We start from the raw sequence: 23,207 nt of genomic DNA on the forward strand, positions 1-23,207 counted from the left end.
TGCTCCAGAGCGCTCAGGACCTCTGACTGGGGAGAAGGTTCACCTTCCAACAGAACAATGACCCTAAGCACACAACCAAGACAACGCAGGAGTGGCTTCAGGACAAGTCTCTGAACGTCCTTGAATGGACCAGCCAGAGCCTGGACTTGAACCCGATCGAACATCTCAGGAGAGACCAGAAAATAGCTGTGCTGCAACGTGCCCCATCTAACCTGACAGAGCTTGAGAGGATCTGCAGAGAAAAATGGGAGAAACTCCCCAAATACAGGTGGGCCAAGCTTGTAGTGTCATACCCAAGAAGAGTCGATGCTGTAATCGCTGCCAAAGGTTCTTCAACAAAGTATTGAGTAAATGGTCTGAATACTTACGCAAATGTATTTCCATTATTTTTATAAATTAGCAAAAATGTGTAAACCTGTTTTTGCTTTGTCATTATGCGGTATTGTGTGTAGATTGGTGAAAAAAATATTTTAATCAATTTCAGAATAAGGCAGTAATGTAACAAAATGTGAAAAAAGGCAAGTGGTCCGAATACTTTGCGAAGGCACTGTATACAATCTAGCAAAACATTCCAGAACAGAAATATCCCATGTGTTCCAATGCCTCTACATTCTAAATGTATCACAGCTAGAACACTAATGTGAATATATATGCATGACTGAAATCATTCATGCTAATGTGCAGCACGCTGCATACATGAGTAAAAAACACAAATTTTCCTCCTCCACAGTCCGAATATAGAAAATGCCTCAAGCCGTTTTAATGCCAACTGAAGGTTGACAAAAAAAAAATCAAATTTGAAGACACAGAAGGCAGTTATTTATTATAAAGCTACAGAACATTCAACAGGTAGCCTATATGCTTTCATGTCACCATAGTTTATTGACAGAACAGCAGCACCAGTTTGGTAGAATCTGTAGCTACACCTAAAAGGCAGACTGGTCAAATGTAATGCACTATACAGGAAATAGGGTGCCATTTTGGATGGAATCGGTTAGTTACAGAAAGTCATCAACACTTTCTGAACAACTGGGCAGTATTACTCATGAAATAAATGAAAATGTAGCAGCATCATACCGGCTGGGTTTCATCTGTAGTTTAATAACGACATTTATTATAATCTAATGATAGAGCCTGGTATGATTTGGTTGGACTGGAATAAGCACTTTTTAGAGTTACTGTAGAAGGAAAAATACAATATAATCCAAATACCACTTTTTACTACATCAACCCACCAGGACATAACTAATGGTTTCTCCTTGACCCCCGTCTTTTTCATTACTGTTTGGGGTGCTCTGATGGTGAAATGATCTGTATGCGTGTACGTGCTTGGGTGTACGTGCTTGTGTGTACGTGCTTGTGTGTGTGTCCTTTCCTCCTACCTTCGTCAGGGTCGTTCCGTGCCGAGGCCTCTAATAGCGCCACATTAGCTGCAAACGACACATGTCGCTTAGCCTCCATGGCTGCGGCATGATTGGTGTTCCTCCTCTTGTCCGCCTTGCGCTTCTTGTTCTGCATCTCCTTCTCATAGACTGCCCATCTCTTCAGCTGCTGCGTGCGGCGCTTCTGGGCTGCCCTTAGTCGCTCCAGGCTAGGCACCTTATCTAGCTGCTGCAGCTCATTCAGAAGCTCCAGGTGGTTGGCCATGGTGGGGACAGGTGGGACCAGGGCTCAAAGGGGGACCAGGGGTTGGAGACTGGTACTAGTGTCGTGGGCTGCACCTTCGGCTGTAGTAGCCAACTCCCATCATCATCATCATCATCATCCTCACCACCAGGACAGTTGTGACTAGACCACCTGCTGGGGAGACAAAGAGAGAGATGACATTAGTAGAAAAGAGAATGCTTTCTTGAGCTCCGTAACCTATGAACTTGGAACTAAGAGACCTTTCCAAGAATATGAACCCCGGAGGCTAAAAATACATTGTGGAAGTACATGTATACTAGCCACTTTTCAAATTACAGCTGTAGAATGTCTGGGCTTAAGAAAATACTTTTAACAGTATACAGTAGTACTTGTAGCTTAGTAAATGCCACAACGACGTCGCTATTCCTTGTTGTTTCAGCAGGCTTAATGCCCGTCTTATCTTGTTTCCTTTGATTTGAGCATCCTTCCCCCAACGGTAATCTGTTACATCCTACTGTAGTGTACACTCGCTAGACAGTACCCAACAATTTCTTCTTACTGTATATAAAACAGTACCAAAACATCCAGAAATAATGCAAATAAAATCTTCGTCAGGTTTTTACGCGACCACGTTTTCCAAAAACTCTTAAGTATCTAAAGAAAGAATGGGGTGTCAGCTATGACATGGCATCTTGAGTTTCAAAATATCTACTTTGGTTATTGAATTACTGTTTTAACACTCTTGGTTTGACAACAGTAGCAGATGACCCAACTGTGGTTGGTGAATTATGATTTGCCAATTCAGTTGCAGTAATTCCGTCTCAGATTTTTTTGTTAATTCTGTTCATTTAGGTAACAGAATTACGAGTTTTAAATTTCATAAACAAAATTGATATCAGTAAAAATCCCTATAATGAATTGAGGTCTACCGTTTCTTGTTAGGTCTGTGAACTTGCACTATCCTTCCTCACACGGGGGAGAAATGAGAAAATATATTGATGATATGTGGGGTTTTAGTAACGGAATTACAAGGCAATGTTTTCAAACATACAGAAGGAAAATTATTTCTCAAACTAAATATATAAAGTGTTGATATTCGTTGGACAGAGTCTTTACGTCGACATTGTGCTTTGATGCATTTCTGATACCTTAAGACTTTCTGGTAGATGTTTTCTAAAATACCTCTTTTCCATCCATTTCTCTAGAAAGCAAAGCCTTTACTTACGCCTAATTTTTAAAGATGGAGATTGGTTGAAAAATGTCTTTCATTTGACACCCAATTTGATATGCTCCTATGAACTTAACATTGTTGGTACTCATGGGTCCTTTTTGATGGAAATACCCAGAAGCCCTTTGGTTTTGTAGTAACCAGCTCTGTGATAAGTAGACTTACTAATAACCAGCCTCAGACTTCCAGCTGCTGCAAGCTCTCAACAACAAACCAATAAGTGATGTGTCTAAAGCAGCTGGCGCATAACAGAGAATAGATGTGCCTCAATTCATTAAAAGATGGGGGAATTTGTTTATTGTTTCCTCTGTTCAATGCAATTTTGTCTGAACTTTCCATTTGTGAGCAAAATCATACCCTAACCGTTGTTCATTTATCTGGTATGCCGTTGAAACCAGACGACTGTCAGATGTCAGCCTCAGTACATTCAATAGACTCCAGTAACCACATCCTGGCCTGAACCCTACTCATCCACAGTATGTCTCTCACTCACTCACTGACTGTTCACCCACAACACACTATCAGTCAGGTGGATGGTTGTGACTGCCAATTCAACTCCGAACCCAATCTTGCATGCACTGGCCACGAATACTCGATTAACAGTCTGTCATGAGAGACTGGCTGCTATAATATCAACATGGCCCACGTGGCCAAAACTCCATCATCATCGGATAGACTACCTATCCTCAAAGGCTATACAATATCTGTATGGGAAATCATACCGGGGCACGGACTTGGACATCCTCCAACCACTAGCCATGGTGTGACAGTGCAAGGGGTCTACACTGTCTAGGTGGTCAGGCATAAGCAATGACTCAAAAAAGGTAAAAGGCACAAGGGACAGGAGCGCAGTGCAAACAGGGAGGCTTTTATTAAGAAAAAGCCAATTAAAGCCTGGCTCTTTCAGAGCTCTACAGGGTCAGACTTTAAAACGTTGAAAACAGAAGCATGAAGTCGACAGGACTAGTCAAAAGCTTTAAAAAAATAAACGCTCCAAGTCATTTCAGTCGTACTCATACCGCACGTGACGTGCACTCTCCAAAACACTCTCTCCTTGAAGTCTTTAGGAAATTCGAGTGCTGCCATACCCTCTTTTAGAGGAACAGTGCTCAGCTGGAGGTTATTCCCCTAGCAACCATTCCTCATGCTGGTTATACTTGGCCCTGCTGTACCACACACGGTTTATGATCAATACGAGCATCAGTTTCCCACTGGGGATTCATCTAGTTAGTATCATCTCTCAGAGGCCAAACCCGAATCTGTAAATGAAGAGGCTCATATTTTCCACAGTCCAGGTCACAGATCTATTAGGCAGTTGGTTTGACGTGAGTTTCCATCTAGAAAACAGCCCCCTTTCAAGCCGCTACGGCACAGAACACTTCCTCGGCTGAAACCCGCGTAACCAACCTAGCCCTCTCACAACACGGACAGGAAGACGGCTGTAACCCAATTCTTTCTCTGTCATCTTGCGTGTGCAAGGCCAGTAGCAACAAACTTCAGAGAGAGAAAGCATAGTGTACGCGCGCGCGCATTCTCTAAAAGCAGGCAAGTGTAATTCCTCCAACCCATCCTTTCTCAAATCCGACGACTGTGCTTTGCCAGATAGAGGTCAGTGGAGATAAGGTGAAACATAGCAAGCAAACACAAATCACCTGTAGGAGGCCCCGTCAACTGTTCGGCAGCAAACGCACGATGGGCCAAACCTGAAACCCGCAGACAACGGGGACTAGCAGAAACATGGTCCCACCGAACACGAGACCTCTCGGTATCTACGACCCTATTTTCCGTCAAAATGTCATAGCCACGTGTAACAGTGTCATACAGTACAGTAGCTATGTGTAGGCATAACTGTGTCAGAGGTATGTGCACTGTTTGTAGTCTGTCTCGTCTCCTGCCTCACAATATCCTCCACAAAACAAATACTACAGTCATGATGCTAGTTAGAGAGTTGCTGCCTTGGCACTAATCAAATGTGCTGCCAATGCTACAAGTCTACACAATACGAGTTATGAGTGTGGATAACTGTTCAAGCTTAAATTACCAACCATTTCGGAAGATAATAAACAAACAGTCGGACATGGTTCCATGTCTTGGCTTGTCAATCACTTTTCAATAACCATCCAATGATAAAGCCTGAACTCGAGTGGTGGTGTTGTCTTTGTGCCGACCTTTAAAATCCAACTCACAGTTTTTCTTTAAGTGATGAGGGAGAAACGGAATAGAAGGTATTCAGTGATTTAACCAAGACGCCAAACTGGGAAATAGAAATGCACTGACGCAGGTTAACCTGTGCTAGATTTCTAGATTTTAAAAAGGCACAGACGAAAGTCCCAATGGATCTGGCTCAGGAGACTCCTGGGGTTGAGTGTGGACATGTTTTACTATACTTGTGAGGACCAGAAGTCCTCACAAGAATAGTAAACCAACGGAAAATTCAGAGACTTGTAAAAAAAAAAAGGTTATTTTAGGGTTAGGAGTTGAGGTTAGGGAAAATGGGATTTTTAAATGAGAATCAATTATTGGTCCCCAAAAAGTCCTCACAAGTATAGTAAGACACAGCTGTGTGTGTGTGTGTGTGTGTGTGTGTGTGTGTGTGTGTGTGTGTGTGTGTGTGTGTGTGTGTGTGTGTGTTCTCTCAACTGGGCTGTTCAACCGATTTCCCCTCAAGTGGTTAACTGTTCTACCACAGGGGAAAAATCATGTAGATGCATAATAACGCAGTAACACACACACACACACACACACACACACACACACACACACACACACACACACACACACACACACACACACACACACACACACACACACACACACACACAGCTGTGAGTTTCCTCTAAGGATGTTAACAAGGCCTGAAACATGTCTTGTAATGTCGGCTGGAGGTATTAGCAGGCGAAGCGGGCAGTAAAGTGAATTAGCGTCTCTCATGCTGTGTGACGAATAAGAAAATGTCCACTGTTTGTTCTGCTCAGTCTGAACGCTAAATAGCGTCAACACAGGGGATGAGGGCCTGCCTCTGATCAAATCACAGGGAGAGTAATCACATTACCTACAGTGATTCACACACACACTGTATACAGACACACAGAAACCTGCTGTACTTTAGCCAACAGCTGCTGCCAGTCATACACCCTTCTGTTTCTCCTTGCCCTATAGTGATTGTGTGTGCACATTCTACAAACATCAGAGAAATGGTTCCGGAGAGTTTTAAACTCATAACCCAGAATTCTGATCTCAAACAGAGGACCGTTTGGGCTTACCCGGTCATTGGTAAGGACGGTCCAGTCAATCACAGATTTAAAGCCAGAACAGATAAGATCAATAAGGCAGCAGATTTCAGCGTTACCAGAATTGGCTCACAAGAGAAGCTGATTATTTAATTAATCCGTTTCATCTCATATTCAAAAGAGAGACGCTTTCAAATATTATAGTCAAAATATTACAAACTGGGCTCTCTGGACACTCTACTGCCAGTTTTTCTGTCATGCAGTGTCATTGTGGTCCACTCTTACGGATCACCACTGCTAGGCTAGTACAAGTCCACTCCTACTGTACTGAGCAGCACATGTAGTGGTCCAACAACCTGCTGTCTGTCCTCCTCTCTAATATCGCTGTTAGGCGGTCGACAGACTCTACAAAGTACGCGAATGTCAGTTCACGTCACACAATGGGCGGCTCCTTGTAAAACGTAGTCCTGCCTACGTCGCTCGCAACAGATTTTTGCGCAGCTCCAAATCTGTGACTGTATGGAGAGTTCATCGGGATGCCGTGGGGGCAGTGTTGTGCGGGCAATGGAAGCTGCGCCGCTTGGTTCCTTGATCCGATACACAGGCTACGCATCAAAGTACCATTTCTGCATTCATAACCAAATATAATCTCAGCAACTATTTAAACAATAAACCAAACATTGTAGCCTTAGAATCCCCACACAAGGTATTTTGTTGAGAAACATTAACTACGTGAAACGATAAAGGTGTTTTTCCTCAGTGATATGACGACATTCTATTTTTTAGCTGATATGGGAGCAAATACACGGAAGTAGCATATCAAATTGAGATAATGCTATAGCTTACATAGGCAAGTATAAGAATATTGGCCAGGGCATATTATATGCAAGTATAAATCTAATTATTGCACATGCAGATGTGGGAACCTAAAAAAGGCGAGCTAGCTTGCTACGTTTTTAGCCAAACTAAAGCCAGCTAGCTACTCCTCGCAAGGGAAGACGACGGTGACTCTTCCTTACTTTCACCACAAATGAGTAAACAAAAGAAAGCTGCTATCACCCCCTTGTGAATGGGAGGTTAGGAAACACAGACGGGAGAGGGTATCATGTTACCAAAAGGTGACTGCTGCTCCAAAGCACTAGATCGTTGCCTTCCCACTCACCAAGTGCCTTTTTGAGTGATGGTAAACTCAGCAAAAAAAAGAAACGTCCTCTCACTGTCAACTGCGTTTACGTTCAGGACATTTAACATGTGTAAATATTTGTATGAACATAACAATATTCAACAACAGACATACTGAACAAGTTCCACAGACATGTGACTAACAGAAATTGAATAGTGTGTCCCTGAACAAAGGGGGGGGGGGGGGCAAAATCAAAAGTAACAGTCAGTATCTGGTGTGGCCACCAGCTGCATTATGTACTGCAGTGCATCTCCTCATGGACTGCACCAGATTTGCCAGTTCTTGCCGTGAGAAGTTACCCCACTCTTCCACCAAGGCACCTGCAAGTTCCCGGACATTTCTGGGGGGAATGGCCCGAGCCCTCACCTTCCGATCAAACAGGTCCCAGACGTGCTCAATGGGATTGAGATCTGGGCTCGTCGCTGGCCATGGCAGAACACTGACATTCCTGTCTTGCAGGAAATCACACACAGAACGAGCAGTATGGCTGGTGGCATTGTCATGCTGGAGGGTCAAGTCAGGATGAGCCTGCAGGAAGGGTACCACATGAGGGAGGAGGATGTCTTCCCTGTAACGCACAGAGTTGAGATTGCAGGCAATGACAACAAGCTCAGTCCGATGATGCTGTGACACACCGCCCCAGACCATGATGGACACCCCCCCCCTCCTCCTAATCAATCCCGCTCCAGAGTACAGGCCTCGGTGTAACGCTCATTCCTTTGACAATAAACGCGACTCTGACCATCACCCCTGCTGAGACAAAACCACGACTCGTAAGTGAAGAGCACTTTTTGCCAGTCCTGTCTGGTCCAGCGACGGTGGGTTTGTGCCCATAGGCGACATTGTTGCCGGTGATGTCTGGTGAGGACCTGCCTTACAACAGGTCTACAAGCCCCCAGTCCAGCCTCTCTCAGCCTATTGCAGACAGTCGGAACACTGATGAAGGGATTGTGCGTTCCTGTGTAACTCGGGCAGTGGTTGTTGCCATCCTGTACCTGTCCAGCAGGTGTGATGTTCGGATGTACCGATCCTGTGCAGGTGTTGTTACGGGGTCTGCCACTACGAGGACAATCAGCTGTCCGTCCTGTCTCCCTGTAGCGCTGTCTTAGGCATCTCACAGTACAGACATTGCAATTGATTGCCTGGCCACATCTGCAGTCTGCATGCCTAAGGCACATTCACGCAGAGGAGCAGGGACCCTGGGGATCTTTATTTTGGTACGTAGAAAGGCCTCTTTAGTGTCCTAAGTTTTCATAACTGTGACCTTAATTGCCTACTGTCTGTAAGCTGTTAGTGTCTTAACGACCGTTCCACAGGTGCATGTTCATTCATTGTTTATGGTTCATTGAACAAGCATTGGAAACAGAGTTTAAACCCTTTACAGTGAAGATCTGTGAAGTAGTTTATATTTTTACGAATTATCTTTGAAAGACAGGGTCCTGAAAAAGGGATGTTTCTTTTTTTGACTAAGGACAGAGGAGAGGTTGCATCTAAAACAAACTGACCCGACTGCATTAACACAGGTAGTCTAGACTCTAGCTGAACACCATACACTAAAATATCCACACGAGCTACTAGCCAGCCATCATATCATCAGTTAGAAGATGAATATTAAATAATGACATGATTATAAGAGCATTAAAGAAATTGGTAAAAAGAAATTGATAGCTAGCAGATTTACAATCAACATCAATTACCAGCTGACAGCCTGCTCTCTTTTTCGGATGTTAATCATGTCTTTAGGAAGCACTGTGACAAGCTTGCTTACAATTTGTGACGAGTGAGTGTCGTTGCAGAAACGCATAGGCTTATGCTTAATTTTTTTTTAATTCTCTACAGAGGCAGTTCGTATGTTATGAATTTCAAGATATGAATTATTATGCCGGCAGGTACCCTTTTTTCATTTTGAGCATCTGCCCACTGCACGGCCCTGGCTGGATCCCAGTCATCACCTTCTCTCTGCCACATCCACATCCTGGCCATCTTATTAAATCACACAGATCAGTAGCGCATGCCCGGCCCATGGCCATCCTATTTTCACGTAGCCCATGGGATGGCCATCCGATCATCCTATATCACACAGATTGACTGACACACACCCCCCCCCGCCCGCTGTCACTCTCCATGTTTCCACCTGACAGAGATCAATAAACCTAAATGGATGAGAGGACATGATTTGGACAAATACGATTTGACTGCACAAGAGCTGAGAGAGATGCACCAGGACATGGCTGAGACACGGTTTAAAAACATGCTTCTATCATCACATAGTGGAGTTAAGAAAAAAAATACAAAGACATTTTCACCCCAAATATTAATCCAAGTTATTTTGTGACTGTGCAACTTTCTTTAGTCTAAGTTTATGGGCAGTCAGGTCTACTTTTTGGGTGTATTACTCAGTCAGCTCCTACACTGCACTGAGAGGCAATTGCAAAAATAAGAAAGTGGGAGGGGCTATGGGTCCCGACCCCATCAATCATAGGGTTTTTCTTGGGCAACAGCGGAGGGGAAACTGCAGACTCGCTTATGGGTAGAGCTGGTGCCACTGCCACTGCCAGCTGTGCAGTGAGGGGGCACAGCATTGTATTATAAATAGTTCCAGTCAAGAGCTGCAAGGGTTCTCTCTCCCTCTTTCTCCTCCTCTCTTTCCTTGTTCAAAATATATATATATATATATATCTGTCAGAGGCAGGGGGAAAGAGAGTGACAACCGCTGTTTTCAGTGGCAGGTACACACGCGCTAGGGTTGGGAAATATTACGATAGTATCGTCTAATCGACGATGTTTGTATTTGGATCTACTTCATTCAATTCTGGACACCTAATGGAAACAGCTTCTTTTTTTACATTAAATGATAAATACAGATCTACTTAATTGTGTTCTTGAAACACTATTGAAATAATAATTACAAATGATTGTCAGATTGATCAAATGTATTCAGGTAATCATGTTTCAACTCAATTAGGGGCTCCCGAGTGGCACAGCGGTCTAAGGCACTGCATCTCAATACAAGAGGCGTCACTACAGTCCCTGGTTCGAATCCAGGCTGAATCACATCCAGCCATGATTGGGAGTCCCATAGGGCAGCGCACAATTGGCCCAGCATCGTCCGGGTTTGGCCGGGGTAGGCTGTCATTATAATTAAGAATGTGTTCTTACAGTAACTGACTTGCTTAGTTAAATAAAAATTTGGACAAGTACTCTACCTCCAAAATGAATCAATTTTGACCCCTTACTAGCCGACTTTGCTGGAAGCTACTTCACTGAGGAAAAATGTACTTGCTATGACTGTGATATGTGGTTGTCCCATAAAGCTATCTTAAGAACTGTAAGTCGCTCTGGTAAGTGTTGACTAAAGGGCTAAAATGTAAAAGTAAATTGTGTAAGTTCTAGCTCTTTGAGTTGCATTCATCCTAACTACTAATTTAACACTCAAGTTCTATTTCCAATAAAACAAAAATGTGTAGTGAAGATTTCAGTAGGGAGCTTTGTGCTACCATCTGGTTCTTGCTCATCCATGAGCTTCTCTGCCAGTTCTTAAGGTAGCAGTCGTTAAAGAACAGTGAGCTAAGCACAGACCAGTTTAACTACAATGACATTCTCAGTAACAGTTACATAAACTTTTTAGACTTTGCCCAAACAATTTGGTCAGTTCATTTGTACATGAACGAATCTGGTGCACATCAAATTTCCACCGAGTTAAGTAAAGCGATAATTACATTCCGCCCTGAAGCATGAATTGATTGTGTAACAAAATGAGATGGGGCAAAACGTAAGTGCTGCCCTTGTCGATGGTGCGGACATTTAGCGTCAGGTAGCCTAGCGGTTAAGAGTGTTGGGCCAGTAACTGAAAGGTTTCTGGATCGAATCCCCGAGCCACAAGTGGGGGGGGGGGAATCTTCCATTCTGCCCTTGAGCAAGCCAGTTACAGTGAGGGAAAAAAGTATTCGATCCCCTGCTGATTTTGTACGTTTGCCCACTGACAAAGAAATGATCAGTCTATAATTTTGATGGTAGGTTTATTTGAACAGTGACAGACAGAATAACAAAAAAATCCAGAAAAACACATGTCAAAAATGTTATAAAATGATTTGCATTTTAATGAGGGAAATAAGTATTTGACCCCCTCTCAATCAGAAAGATGTCTGGCTCCCAGGTGTCTTTTATACAGGTAACGAACTGAGATTAGGAGCACACTCTTAACTTCTCTAGGGTATGGGGCAGTATTTTAACGTCCGGATGAAAGTCGTGCCCGTAGTAAACTGCCTGCTACTCAGGCTCAGAAGGTAGGATATGCATATTATTAGTAGATTTGGATAGAAAACACTGAAGTTTCTAAAACTGTTTGAATGATGTCTGTGAGTATAACAGAACTCATATGGCAGGCAAAACCTGAGAAAAATCCAACCAGAAAGTGTGGAAATCTGAGGTTTGTAGTTTTTCAAGTGATTGCCTATCCAGTATACAGTGACTTAGGGTTCATTTTGCACTTCCTAAGGCTTCCACTAGATGTCAACAGTCTTTAGAACGTTGTTTCATGCTTCTACTGTGACTAGGGAGAGAATAAGAGCTCCTGGAGTCAGATGACTGAGAGAATGACATGAGTTCAGTGGCGCGCACTCACGTGAGAGTTAGCTGTGTTCCTTTTCTTTTTGGAAGACATTGGAATTGTCCGGTTGGAATATCACTGAAGAGTTATGATAAAAACATCCTAAAGATTGATGTTATACATCGTTTGATATGTTTCTACGAATGTAAATATAACTTTTTTGGACTTTTCGTCGTGACATTTTGCGTGCGCTTCCTGCATTTGGAGTAGTGGACTAAACACGCGAACAAAAAGGAGGTATTTGGACATAAATGGACTTTATCGAACAAAACAAACATTTATTGTGGAACTGGGATTCCTGGGAGAGCATTCTGATGAAGATCAAAAGGTAAGTGAACATTTAATGTAATTTATGTCATTTCTGTTGACTCCAAAATGGCGTGTATCTGTATGGCTTGTTTTGATATCTGAGCGCTGTACTCAGATTATTGCAAAATTTGCTTTCGCCATAAAGCTTTTTTGAAATCTGCATTAACCTCTAGGGTAGGGGGCAGTATTTTCACGGCCGGATGAAAAACGTACCCAAATGAAATGGCCTACTACTCGGGCCCAGGAACTAGAATATGCATAGTATTTGTAGATTTGGATAGAAAACTCTGAAGTTTCTAAAACTTTTTGAATGATGTCTGTGAGTATAACAGAACTCATATGGCAGGCAAAAACCTGAGAAAGATCTATCCAGGAAGTGGGAATTCTGGTGCTTGTAGTCCTTTCAAGTCACTGCCTATCGAACACAGTGACTTAGGGTTCATTTTGCACTTCCTAAGGCTTCCACTAGATGTCAACAGTCTTTAGAAAGTTGTTTGAAGCGTCTATGATGAACAGAGAGTGAACAGAGGAAGTTGGAATTTGTTGACTCAGGAAAGTACTGACGTTAATAGGCGCACCTTCACGTGAGGTAGCTGTGTTCCAAAATGTTTTTCAAGACATTGCAATCGTCCGGTTGGAATATTACTGAAGTTCTAAGTGAAAAAGGTCCTAAAGATGGATGCTATACAACGTTTGACATGTTTGAACGAATGTAAATATAATTTTTTTTACTTTTCGTCGTGACATTTTCCACGCGCTTCCTACATTTGGAGTAGCTAACTGAACGCGCTAACAACAAGGATTTATTTGGAAGTAAATTATGGACTTTATCGAACAAAACAACATTTATTGTGGACCTGGGATTCCTGGAAGTGCCTTCTGATGAAGATCAAAGGTCAGTGAATATTTCTAATGCTATTTATGATTTTAGATGACTCCAAAATGGCAGGTATCTGTATTGCCTAGTGTATTTTTCTGAGTGCAGTACTCAGATTATTGCAAAGTGTGCTTTCCCCGTGAAGCTTTTTTGAAATCTGTCACAGCGTTCCCACCTGCCCAAGAGAGGCTAAAGGAGAAGTGTATCTATAATTCTTTGAATAACTGTTGAATATTTTATCAACGTTTATGATGAATATTTCTGTAAATTGATGTGCTCATTCACCGGAGGTTTTGGGAGCGAAAACATTTCTGAACATTACACGCCAATGTAAAAATGGGTTTTTTGGATATAAATATGAACTTTATCGAGCAAAACATACATGTATTGTGTAACATGAAGTCCTATGAGTGCCATCGAATGAAGATCAAAAGGTTAGTGATTCATTTTAACTGTATTTCTGGTTTTTGTGATGCCTCTCCTTGCTTGGAAAATAACTGTGGTTTTTCTTGTCTCGGCTCTGTCCTAACAATCTAATGTTATGCTTTCGCCGTAAAGCCTTTTTGAAATCGGACAATGTGGTTGGATTAACCTGTTAGGGCTAGGGGACAGTATTGACACGGCCGGATAAAAAAACGTACCTGATTTAATCTGGTTACTACTCCTGCCCAGTAACTAGAATATGCATATAATTTTGGATAGAAAATACCCTAAAGTTTCTAAAACTGTTTGAATGGTGTCTGTGAGTATAACAGAACTCATATGGCAGGCCAAAACCTGAGAAGATTCCATGCAGGAAGTGGCCTGTCTGACAAGTTGTGTTTCATCTTGGCTCTTTTTATTGAAGACTGAGGATCTTTGCAATAACGTGACACTTCCTACGGCTCCCATAGGCTCTCAGAGCCCGGGAAAAAGCTGAAAGATAGAGGCAGCCTCTGGCTGAAACACATTATCGCGTTTGGCAAGTGGCCGATCAGAGTACTATGGGCTTAGGCGCGTGCCCGAGTCGACCCCATGCTTTATTTTCTTTCGTCTGTTTACCCAAACGCAGATTCCCGGTCGGAATATTATCGCTTTTTTATGAGAAAAATGGCATAAAAATTTATTTTAAACAGCGGTTGACATGCTTCGAAGTACGGTAATGGAATATTTAGAATTTTTTTGGCACGAATTGCGCCATGCTCGTCACCCTTATTTACCCTTTCGGATAGTGTCTTGAACGCACGAACAAAACGCCGCTGTTTGGATATAACTATGGATTATTTTGAACCAAACCAACATTTGTTATTGAAGTAGAAGTCCTGGGAGTGCATTCTGACGAAGACAGCAAAGGTAATAACATTTTTCTTATAGTAAATCTGACTTTGGTGAGTGCTAAACTTGCTGGGTGTCTAAATAGCTAGCCCTGTGATGCCGGGCTATCTACTGAGAATATTGCAAAATGTGCTTTCACCGAAAAGCTATTTTAAAAATCGGACATATCGAGTGCATAGAGGAGTTCTGTATCTATAATTCTTAAAATAATGCTTTTTGTGAACGTTTATCGTGAGTAATTTAGTAAATTCACCGGCACTGTTTGGTGGGAATGCTAGTCACATGCTAGTCACATGCTAATGTAAAAAGCTGTTTTTTGATATAAATATGAACTTGATTGAACAAAACATGCATGTATTGTATAACATAATGTCCTAGGGTTGTCATCTGATGAAGATCATCAAAGGTTAGTGCTGCATTTAGCTGTGGTTTGGGTTTATGTGACATTATATGCTAGCTTGAAAAATGGGTGTCTGATTATTTCTGGCTGGGTACTCTGCTGACATAATCTAATGTTTTGCTTTCGTTGTAAAGCCTTTTTGAAATCGGACAGTGTGGTTAGATTAACGAGAGTCTTGTCTTTAAATAGCTGTAAAATAGTCATATGTTTGAAAAATTGAAGTTTTTGCATTTGAGGTTTTTGAATAACGCGCCACGGGATTACACTGGCTGTTACGTAGGTGAGACGATTTGGTGCCACCTACCCTAGAGAGGTTAACAAGAAGTGTATCTTTAAAATGGGATATAATAGTTGTATGTTTGAGAAATTTGAATTCTGAGATTTGTTGTTTTGAATTTGCCGCCCTGCTATTTCACTGGCTGTTGAATAGTGTGCGTCCCATATACCCCAGAAAGGTTAAAGGAAGTGTTCCTAATCTCAGCTTGTTACCTGTATAAAAAGACACCTGTCCACAGAAGCAATCAGATTCCAAACTCTCCACCATGGCCAAGACCAAAGAGCTCTCCAAGGATGTCAGGGACAAGATTGTAGACCTACACAAGGCTGGAATGGGCTACAAGACCATCGCCAAGCAGCTTGGTGAGAAGGTGACAACAGTTGGTGAGATTATTCGCAAATGGAAGAAACAAAAGAACTGTCAATCTCCCTCGGCCTCACCTCGTGGAGTTGCAATGGTAATGAGAACGGTAAGGAATCGGCCCAGAACTACACGGGACGATCTTGTTCTCAAGGCAGCTGGGACCATAATCACCAAGTAAACAATTGGTAACACACTACGCCGTGAAGGACTGAAATCCTGCAGCGCCCACAAGGTCCCCCTGCTCAAGAAAGCACATATACATGCCCGTCTGAAGTTTGCCAATGAACATCTGAATGATTCAGAGGACAACTGGGTGAAAGTGTTGTGGTCAGATGAGACCAAAATGGAGCTCTTTGGCATCAACTCAACTCGCCGTGTTTGGAGGAGGAGGAATGCTGCCTATGACCAAGAACACCATCCCCACCGTCAAACATGGAGGTGGAAACATTATGCTTTGGGGGTGTTTTTCTGCTTAAGGGGACAAGACAACTTCACCGCATCAAAGGGACGATGGACGGGGCCATGTACCGTCAAATCTTGGGTGAGAACCTCCTTCCCTCAGCCAGGGCATTGAAATGGGTCGTGGATGGGTATTCCAGCATGACAATGACCCAAAACACACGGCCAAGGCAACAAAGGAGTGGCTCAAGAAGAAGCACATTAAGGTCCTGGAGTGGCCTAGCCAGTCTCCAGACCTTAATCCCATATAAAATCTGTGGAGGGAGCTGAAGGTTCGAGTTGCCAAACGTCAGCCTCGAAACCTTAATGACTTGCAGAAGATCTGCAAAGAGGACTGGGACAAAATCCCTCCTGATATGTGTGCAAACCTGGTGGCCAACTACAAGAAACGTCTGACCTCTGTGATTGCCAACAAGGGTTTTGCCACCAAGTACCAAGTCATGTTTTGCAGAAGGGTCAAATACTTATTTCCCTCATTAAAATGCAAATCATTTTATAACATTTTTGACATGCGTTTTTCTGGACTTTGTTGTTATTCTGTCTCTCACTGTTCAAATAAACCTACCATTAAAATTATAGACTGATCATTTCTTTGTCAGTGGGCAAACGTACAAAATCAGCAGGGGATCAAACACTTTTTCCCCCCCTCACTGTAACCACCAACAACTGCTCTCAGGGTGCAGAGGATGGGGACGTTGATTAAGGCAGCCCCCCGCACCTCTATGATTCAGAGGTTGGGTTAAATGCGGAAGACATTTCAGTTGTGCAACTGACTAGGTATCCCCTTTCCCTTAACGCAAGAGAGGAATGTACAATATACAGAGCAGAGAATTCCACCAAAGCACTGAACTATGTCCAGTCATAACTCTCCCTCATCGTTTTATGCATGCTTTCTGACAAGAGTTCCATCTCAAAAAGTTGTTTGAATAGCCTAAAAACGTAAGGTAGCCAGGGGCCTAATAACGACAGAACAAACAATATCAATGGCCTATAGAGAAATCGAATGGCACGTTTAAATCGAGAGAGAGAGAGAGCACGAGAGGGAGACAGCACGCGCACAAGAGAGAAATTAAACCATTCGACCACAATTAACAAAAAATATATATCCAATATAGATTTATTGGCAAATTCAATTCAATTACAAACTTCATTGTAAATAGAGATATCAAATTAGCACAACAACCTAGTGAAAAATCAAAGAATTCAAAAAAGGATTACCAATGTACAAACTCTGTGACCATAGCCTGGCAATAGAGTCAGAGACAGGCTATATTTCTTCTCTCTAAGGTCAGAGAAGAAAGACTATGTAAGCTCTGTGGGTTGGGTGAAGTAGAGAATGAGCATCACTTCCTACTCCACTGCTCAAAATGACTCAAAAGTACTTATCTCTTCAAATTTAAATAAAGAATTGCAGGATTTCTTGAACTGCCTGTTGAGGAGAAAATCTGTAGTTTCTTAGAAGAAAACATAGATACAGTAGATCTTGCTGCAGTAGATCCCCCACCGTGTCATACACATGAGCCCTTGGACATTTAATTTCTCCACTGCAAAAAATAATTAGTTGTTAGGACTTAACGAAATGGCCACCTAAAGTCGGCAAAACGTTGTGTCATGGTCCCATGGACGTCCTCGGGAATATCACCGGGACGTCCTGGGAACGAGACAAATGTCCCCCAAAGAACGTTCCCTTTGGACCATTACACAACGCTCTTAGAACGTTCTCAGAACGTCAGTGGGATAACATCACACCGGAACCCTTAAGGGACCTAATGGGAACGTCGCCGAATGTCCTCAGGCTGTCCCCGTTTGCCAATTGTCACTGTTTGTTTTATTTTTTGTGTATTATTTTCCATGTATAATTGTTTTTGTTGATATATACAGTATAATTGCTGCCCTAAACAGATTGTTCATTTATGTAATACTTCCTATACATTGCCCTTTCAACAGTGGCAACCACCCATTCATGCCAATAAGCATTTATTGACTTAAACTGAATTGAGAGAGTGAAAGAGAGATAGCGAGAGGGGCAAGAGACCGTGGACATGACAGCTTTGAAAACACACAATGGCCCTCAGTCAGTGGCGGTCGCTGCTGTTTAAGATGAGGGAGGACCATTTTTTTAATGAGCATGGCCTTATTTCTATTACAGCATATTGATGACTGGCATTCATATTCCATTGACCCAGCTCAATGTAGGCTACTACATGATACAAACGTTTTCCCTATACCCATTATGATGTTGCTATAAACTAGCCTACAAAAATAGACGTTTACAACACAGGTCGAGATATTTTTTTGTAATCAAAGTGACAGACAGTAACACATTCAATACCGGCTTGCACACTCTTGCCTGTATCTAGCTGATCTAGGGTGTAACCATTAGTCCAACAGTTACAAACAAGAGTTTCTGTTGGACAAATGAATGTATGTTTATCCCGTTTTGTTCCATTTGCTTCCGTTTAAGAAATGTTTTGAATTACACCCCTGATCACCCGCGCACACGGTTCCCTTTTAAATTGCAGCCAATCACTTTGCTCATTGCATAATTACTTCTCGTATCTACGCGCTCTCCTCCTCTCACCTTTTCCCTTTGCTTCTGGACTTCATTGCACAGCACAACAGATGTCTGTGACCAAGTAAAAAAAAACTTCCCAAACCAAACCTTCATACCATAACCACTACACACATTTTTATTTTATCTGCTACACAGCCTACATCGTTGTCACCACATTAGCTAATGTCATAGTCAACATAGCTACTAGAACTAACAAGTTAGTAAACCCACTACAATTATGCAGTACGGTGTATAGCAATCAGTTTAGCAATGTTCACCGGTGGCAATACATTTATAAAACCAGAAGCTTACCTTGACTTGGAAGAGCTCCAGTGTTGGATAGCCATAGCCAGCTAGCTAACATAGCATCCCTCAGTGTTTGAGTAGCTAGCTGCATTCCCTGGCTAAGTGAGAACAACAACAAAAAAGAAGAAAAAGAAATATAGCCAGCTCTCTCCCACTTCTCCTTAATTTTTGGGGAAACTAATTTGTTTAAAACTGTTCAACTATTGTCTCTGAGTCAACTACTCACCCCATTTTATGCACTGCAGTACTAGATAACTGTAGCTTATGCTTTCAGTACTAGATTAATCCGCTGATCCTTTTATTGGGTGGACAACAGGTCAGTTCATGCTGTAAGGGCTCTGATAGGTTGGAGGGCGAAAGTCTATGGAAGGAGACAAGGACCACGACTGTCCAAGGTTTTGTATTGAAGTCGATGTACACAGAGGAGGACGGAAACTAGCTGTCCTCCGGCTGCACCATGGTGCTACCACAGAGAGTGCTGTTAAGGCTATTGCAAAACTGTGTGTTTTAATTCATTATTTGGTGACGTGAATATATTTAGTACTGTTAGTCTTAAGATTAAACTGTTTCACTATTTTTATGAAATTCACTAAGGAGGATGGCCCTCCCCTTCCTCAATGTCTGTGTTCGTGCAACTGAGAGGGGTAGGACTCCCCTTAGCCCACCCAGCCCAGGTCGTATGTTCCAGGCCACTGCCTGGGTCTGCCTAGCTAGGTCTGTTCTTTCTCCAGGTCCCACTGATTCATGCAAATCCCTACCTAACACCAGGCGGACAAACTGATATTCTCTCTCTCAGACTAGTGTAATACCCTGTTAAAACCATGTATTAGAATCATTACATTTCACTACGGAGTATATTTAGTATTTGCATTGCATCAAACACTTATTTTACTTTCATGTTTAAGCTTCAAAGAAACAACCTGTCAATCATTTAAGATCATGTTTGGTTGAATTCTTTATTAATGTGCTGTTCATGTGAACTGGGTGACCTGATTTGGTTTAGCCAATGAGAAGCCATGTTAAGTTTTGAGCCAATCACATGACCTGGGTTAGCTGTTGCACAGGAGTTTAGGGCTCGAACGGGTGATTCTGCACATGAGAGAAGAGGGCGACGGACACTTGTTTGTTGAGCTTAAAATGTTCAAAGATTACAAATTGTATTTAGCAAAAAAAAAGACTGTTGCATTCAGCAGGGGCTACAGTACAGTACCTAACGATGCCTCTCTACCAGACAAAGTCAATGCCTTTTATGTACACTTCAACAAAAACAACAACACAGAGCCATGCGTGAGGGCCCCCGCTCATCTGGAAGATTGGGTGATCCCTCTCCCCGAGGCCGAGGTTTTTAAGTGGGTCAATACTCTTCAGGCAGCAGTGTCAGATGGTATTCCACAGCGGGTCTTCGGGGCATGCGCAGACCAGCTGGCAAGCGTTTTCACTGACATTTCGACCGCTCTTTGTCCAAGTCTCTAATCACCATGTTTCAAACTGAATTCCACAATTCCTATCCCCAAAAACAGCCTACAGGGAGGAAGTCAGAGACCTGGCAGTATGGTGCCAGGACATCAACAACAGACTCTCCCTCAATATTAGCAAGACCAAGGAGCTGATCGTGGACTTCAGGAAACGGGGGCGGGTGCACACCCACATCCATGGGTCAAGAGTTAAGTTCCTCGGTGTCTACATCACTGAGCACTTATGATCCTCTCACACCAGCACAGTTGTGAAGAAGGCACAGTAGTGCTTCTTCTCCATCAGGAGGCTGAAATGTTCTTTATTTATTTTTTACTTCAGATTATTTTTGTAAATACTTTTTTTCTTAACCTCTTGGGGCTAGGTGGGACGCTAGCGTGCCACCCGTGGTGCACTCCATCAACAGCAGGTGCATTTCAAGAGCGGCAAATTTGAATCCAAATAAATGTCAAAATTCAAATTTTTCAAAAATACAACTATTTTACACCATTTGAAAGATAAACATCTCCTTAATCTAACCACGTTTTACGATTTCAAAAAGGTTTTACGGCGAAAGCATAAATTTAGAGTATGTTAGGACAGTACATTTACAAGAGTTGTGTGTAATGTTTTGTCAAGTCAAAGACAGGGTCACCAAAACCATAAAACCAGCTAAAATGATGCACTAACCTTTTACAATCTCCATCAGATGACACTCCTAGGACATTATGTTAGACAATGCATGCATTTTTAGTTCTATCAAGTTCATATTTATATCCAAAAACAGCGTTTTACTATGGCATTGATGTTGAGGAAATCGTTTCCCTCCAATAACCGGCAGTCAAGTCAGCGTAACAAATTAAATAATTAAAATTAGAAAACATTGGTAAAATATTATATTGTCATTTAAAGAATTATAGATTTACATCTCTTGAACGCAATCAACTTGCCAGATTTAAAAATAACCTTACTGGGAAATCACACTTTGCAATAATCTGAGCACTGCGCCCAGAAAAATACGCGTTGCGATACAGACTAGACGTCATGTTGGGGAGATCTAAAATCGAAAATACTATGTAAATAATCCATTACCTTTGATTCTCTTCATCAGATGTCACTTCCAGGTATCACAGGTCCATAACGAATGTAGTTTTGTTCAAAAAAGCTCATCATTTATGTCCAAAAATCTCCGTCTCGTTAGCACATGATGTAAGCCAGCCGGACTTCTCGTCATGAACGAGGGGAAAAAATATATTTCCGTTCGTTCAAACATGTCAAACGTTGTATAGCATAAATCATTAGGGCCTTTTTTAACCAGAACATGAATAATATTCAAGGTGGACGAATGCATACTCTTTTATAACGTATTGGAACGAGGGTACCCAACATGAACTAGCGCGCCAGGTGTCTAATGGGACATCAACGTTCCATGGCTCTTGTTCGGTCAGATCTCCCTCCAGAAGACGCAAAACACTTTGTAAAGGCTGGTGACATCTAGTGGAAGCAATAGGAAGTGCCAAAATATTCCTAAACCCCTGTGTTTTTCAATGGGATAGGTTTAAAGTCAATACAACACATCAGGTATCCACTTCCTGTCAGAAAATGTCTCAGGGTTTTGCCTGCCAAATGAGTTCTGTTATACTCACAGACACCATTCAAACAGTTTTGGAAACTTTAGAGTGTTTTCTATCCATATATAATAAGTATATGGTCTCTACATTGCAGATGAGCTGAAGGCAGTCATCAATGACCTTGGACCACAGAAGGTATTTGCACTGGTGACAGACAATGCTGCAAACATGAAGGCTGCTTGGTCTAAAGTGGAGTCCTACCCTCACATCACACCCATTGGCTGTGCTGCTCATGCATTGAATCTGCTCCTCAAGGATATCATGGCACTGAAAACAATGGATACACTTTACAAGAGAGCCAAGGAAATGGTTAGGTATGTGAAGGGTCATCAAGTTATAGCAGCAATCTACCTCACCAAGCAAAGTGAGAAGAATAAGAGCACCACATTGAAGCTGCCCAGCAACATCCATTGGGGTGGTGTTGTCATCATGTTTGACAGTCTCCTGGAGGGGAAGGAGTCTCTCCAAGAAATGGCCATATCACAGTCTGCCGATGTGGACAGCCCCATCAAAAGGATCCTCTTGGATGATGCGTTTAGGGAGTGAGTGGTAAGCTGCCTGAAACTCCTGAAACCTATAGCAGTAGACATTGCACGGATTGAGGGTGACAATGCCATCCTGTATGATGTTCAGACTCTGCTTGCAGATGTAAGACAAGAAACTGTTGGAATCATGGAAATAGGATGATTATTCTAATTCTATTGTTAGAATATCATAGTGGGCACTTTGAATACAGTATTGTTTGACATGACAACGAATGAAAATGCCAGGGAGGAGTTATTGTGACAAGGTAGGAAACAAAGTGTTGATAAGCGCTTCCTAGGGGATCCTATAATATTTGGCTACATTGAATGTTCTCTCTTAGCTTCTTCATGTAGCTAAGATATTCATTCTTTGCATATTCCTCTGATTTAGAAGATATCGTTGCAAACATGCTGATTTAGGTCTTCACCATCACTGGTATTATCAGGCTATATAGCTCATTAAGTTTGTTCTGACTCAATAGATTTATTAGCTAGCTAACTAGCGATTAGCATTACTGGCTAACAAAGATTTAGGCCCAACTTGCTAAGAAAAGACAAACTAGCTGTTTGCAGATGTAAGAAACAAACCAATCGTGTAATTATAGAACGCTAGTGAATTTATATTAAGAAGCAAACTGAAAACAGCATCGTTGTCATCAACATTGTTGCATGTGCTGCAATGACCATGCAGACTGAATGGAACGGTCTCATGGTTGAGGAACAACAAATGCGCTCCTTGAGTGACAGGGGCAGGGCTAAGTCTGTATGGAAAGTAGTATGGAGAGAGATGACTCAAGTAGCGAAGTAAACTATAAAAATGTACGATACACACAGCGTATCACGTAACAAACCAAACATTCAAATA

General features: G+C 42.2%; 1 protein-coding gene across 3 annotated transcripts in view; it reads right to left on the minus strand.

Annotated features, from left to right (window-relative positions):
• Positions 1-23,207, minus strand: part of ppp1r16b (protein phosphatase 1 regulatory subunit 16B) — a 113,498-nt gene that overhangs the window by 79,549 nt on the left and 10,742 nt on the right. Inside the window, 2 exon segments of one of the 3 annotated variants that reach the window (NM_001140992.1) lie at positions 1,383-1,535; positions 1,700-1,800. In NM_001140992.1, coding sequence (NP_001134464.1) covers positions 1,383-1,518 — 136 coding nt within the window. In that variant the 5' untranslated portion in view covers positions 1,519-1,535; positions 1,700-1,800. 3 annotated transcript variants of the gene reach the window in all.

Source organism: Salmo salar, chromosome 22 (assembly GCF_965601325.2).
Source record: "Salmo salar chromosome 22, fSalSal1, whole genome shotgun sequence".
Classification (NCBI taxonomy): domain Eukaryota; kingdom Metazoa; phylum Chordata; class Actinopteri; order Salmoniformes; family Salmonidae; genus Salmo; species Salmo salar.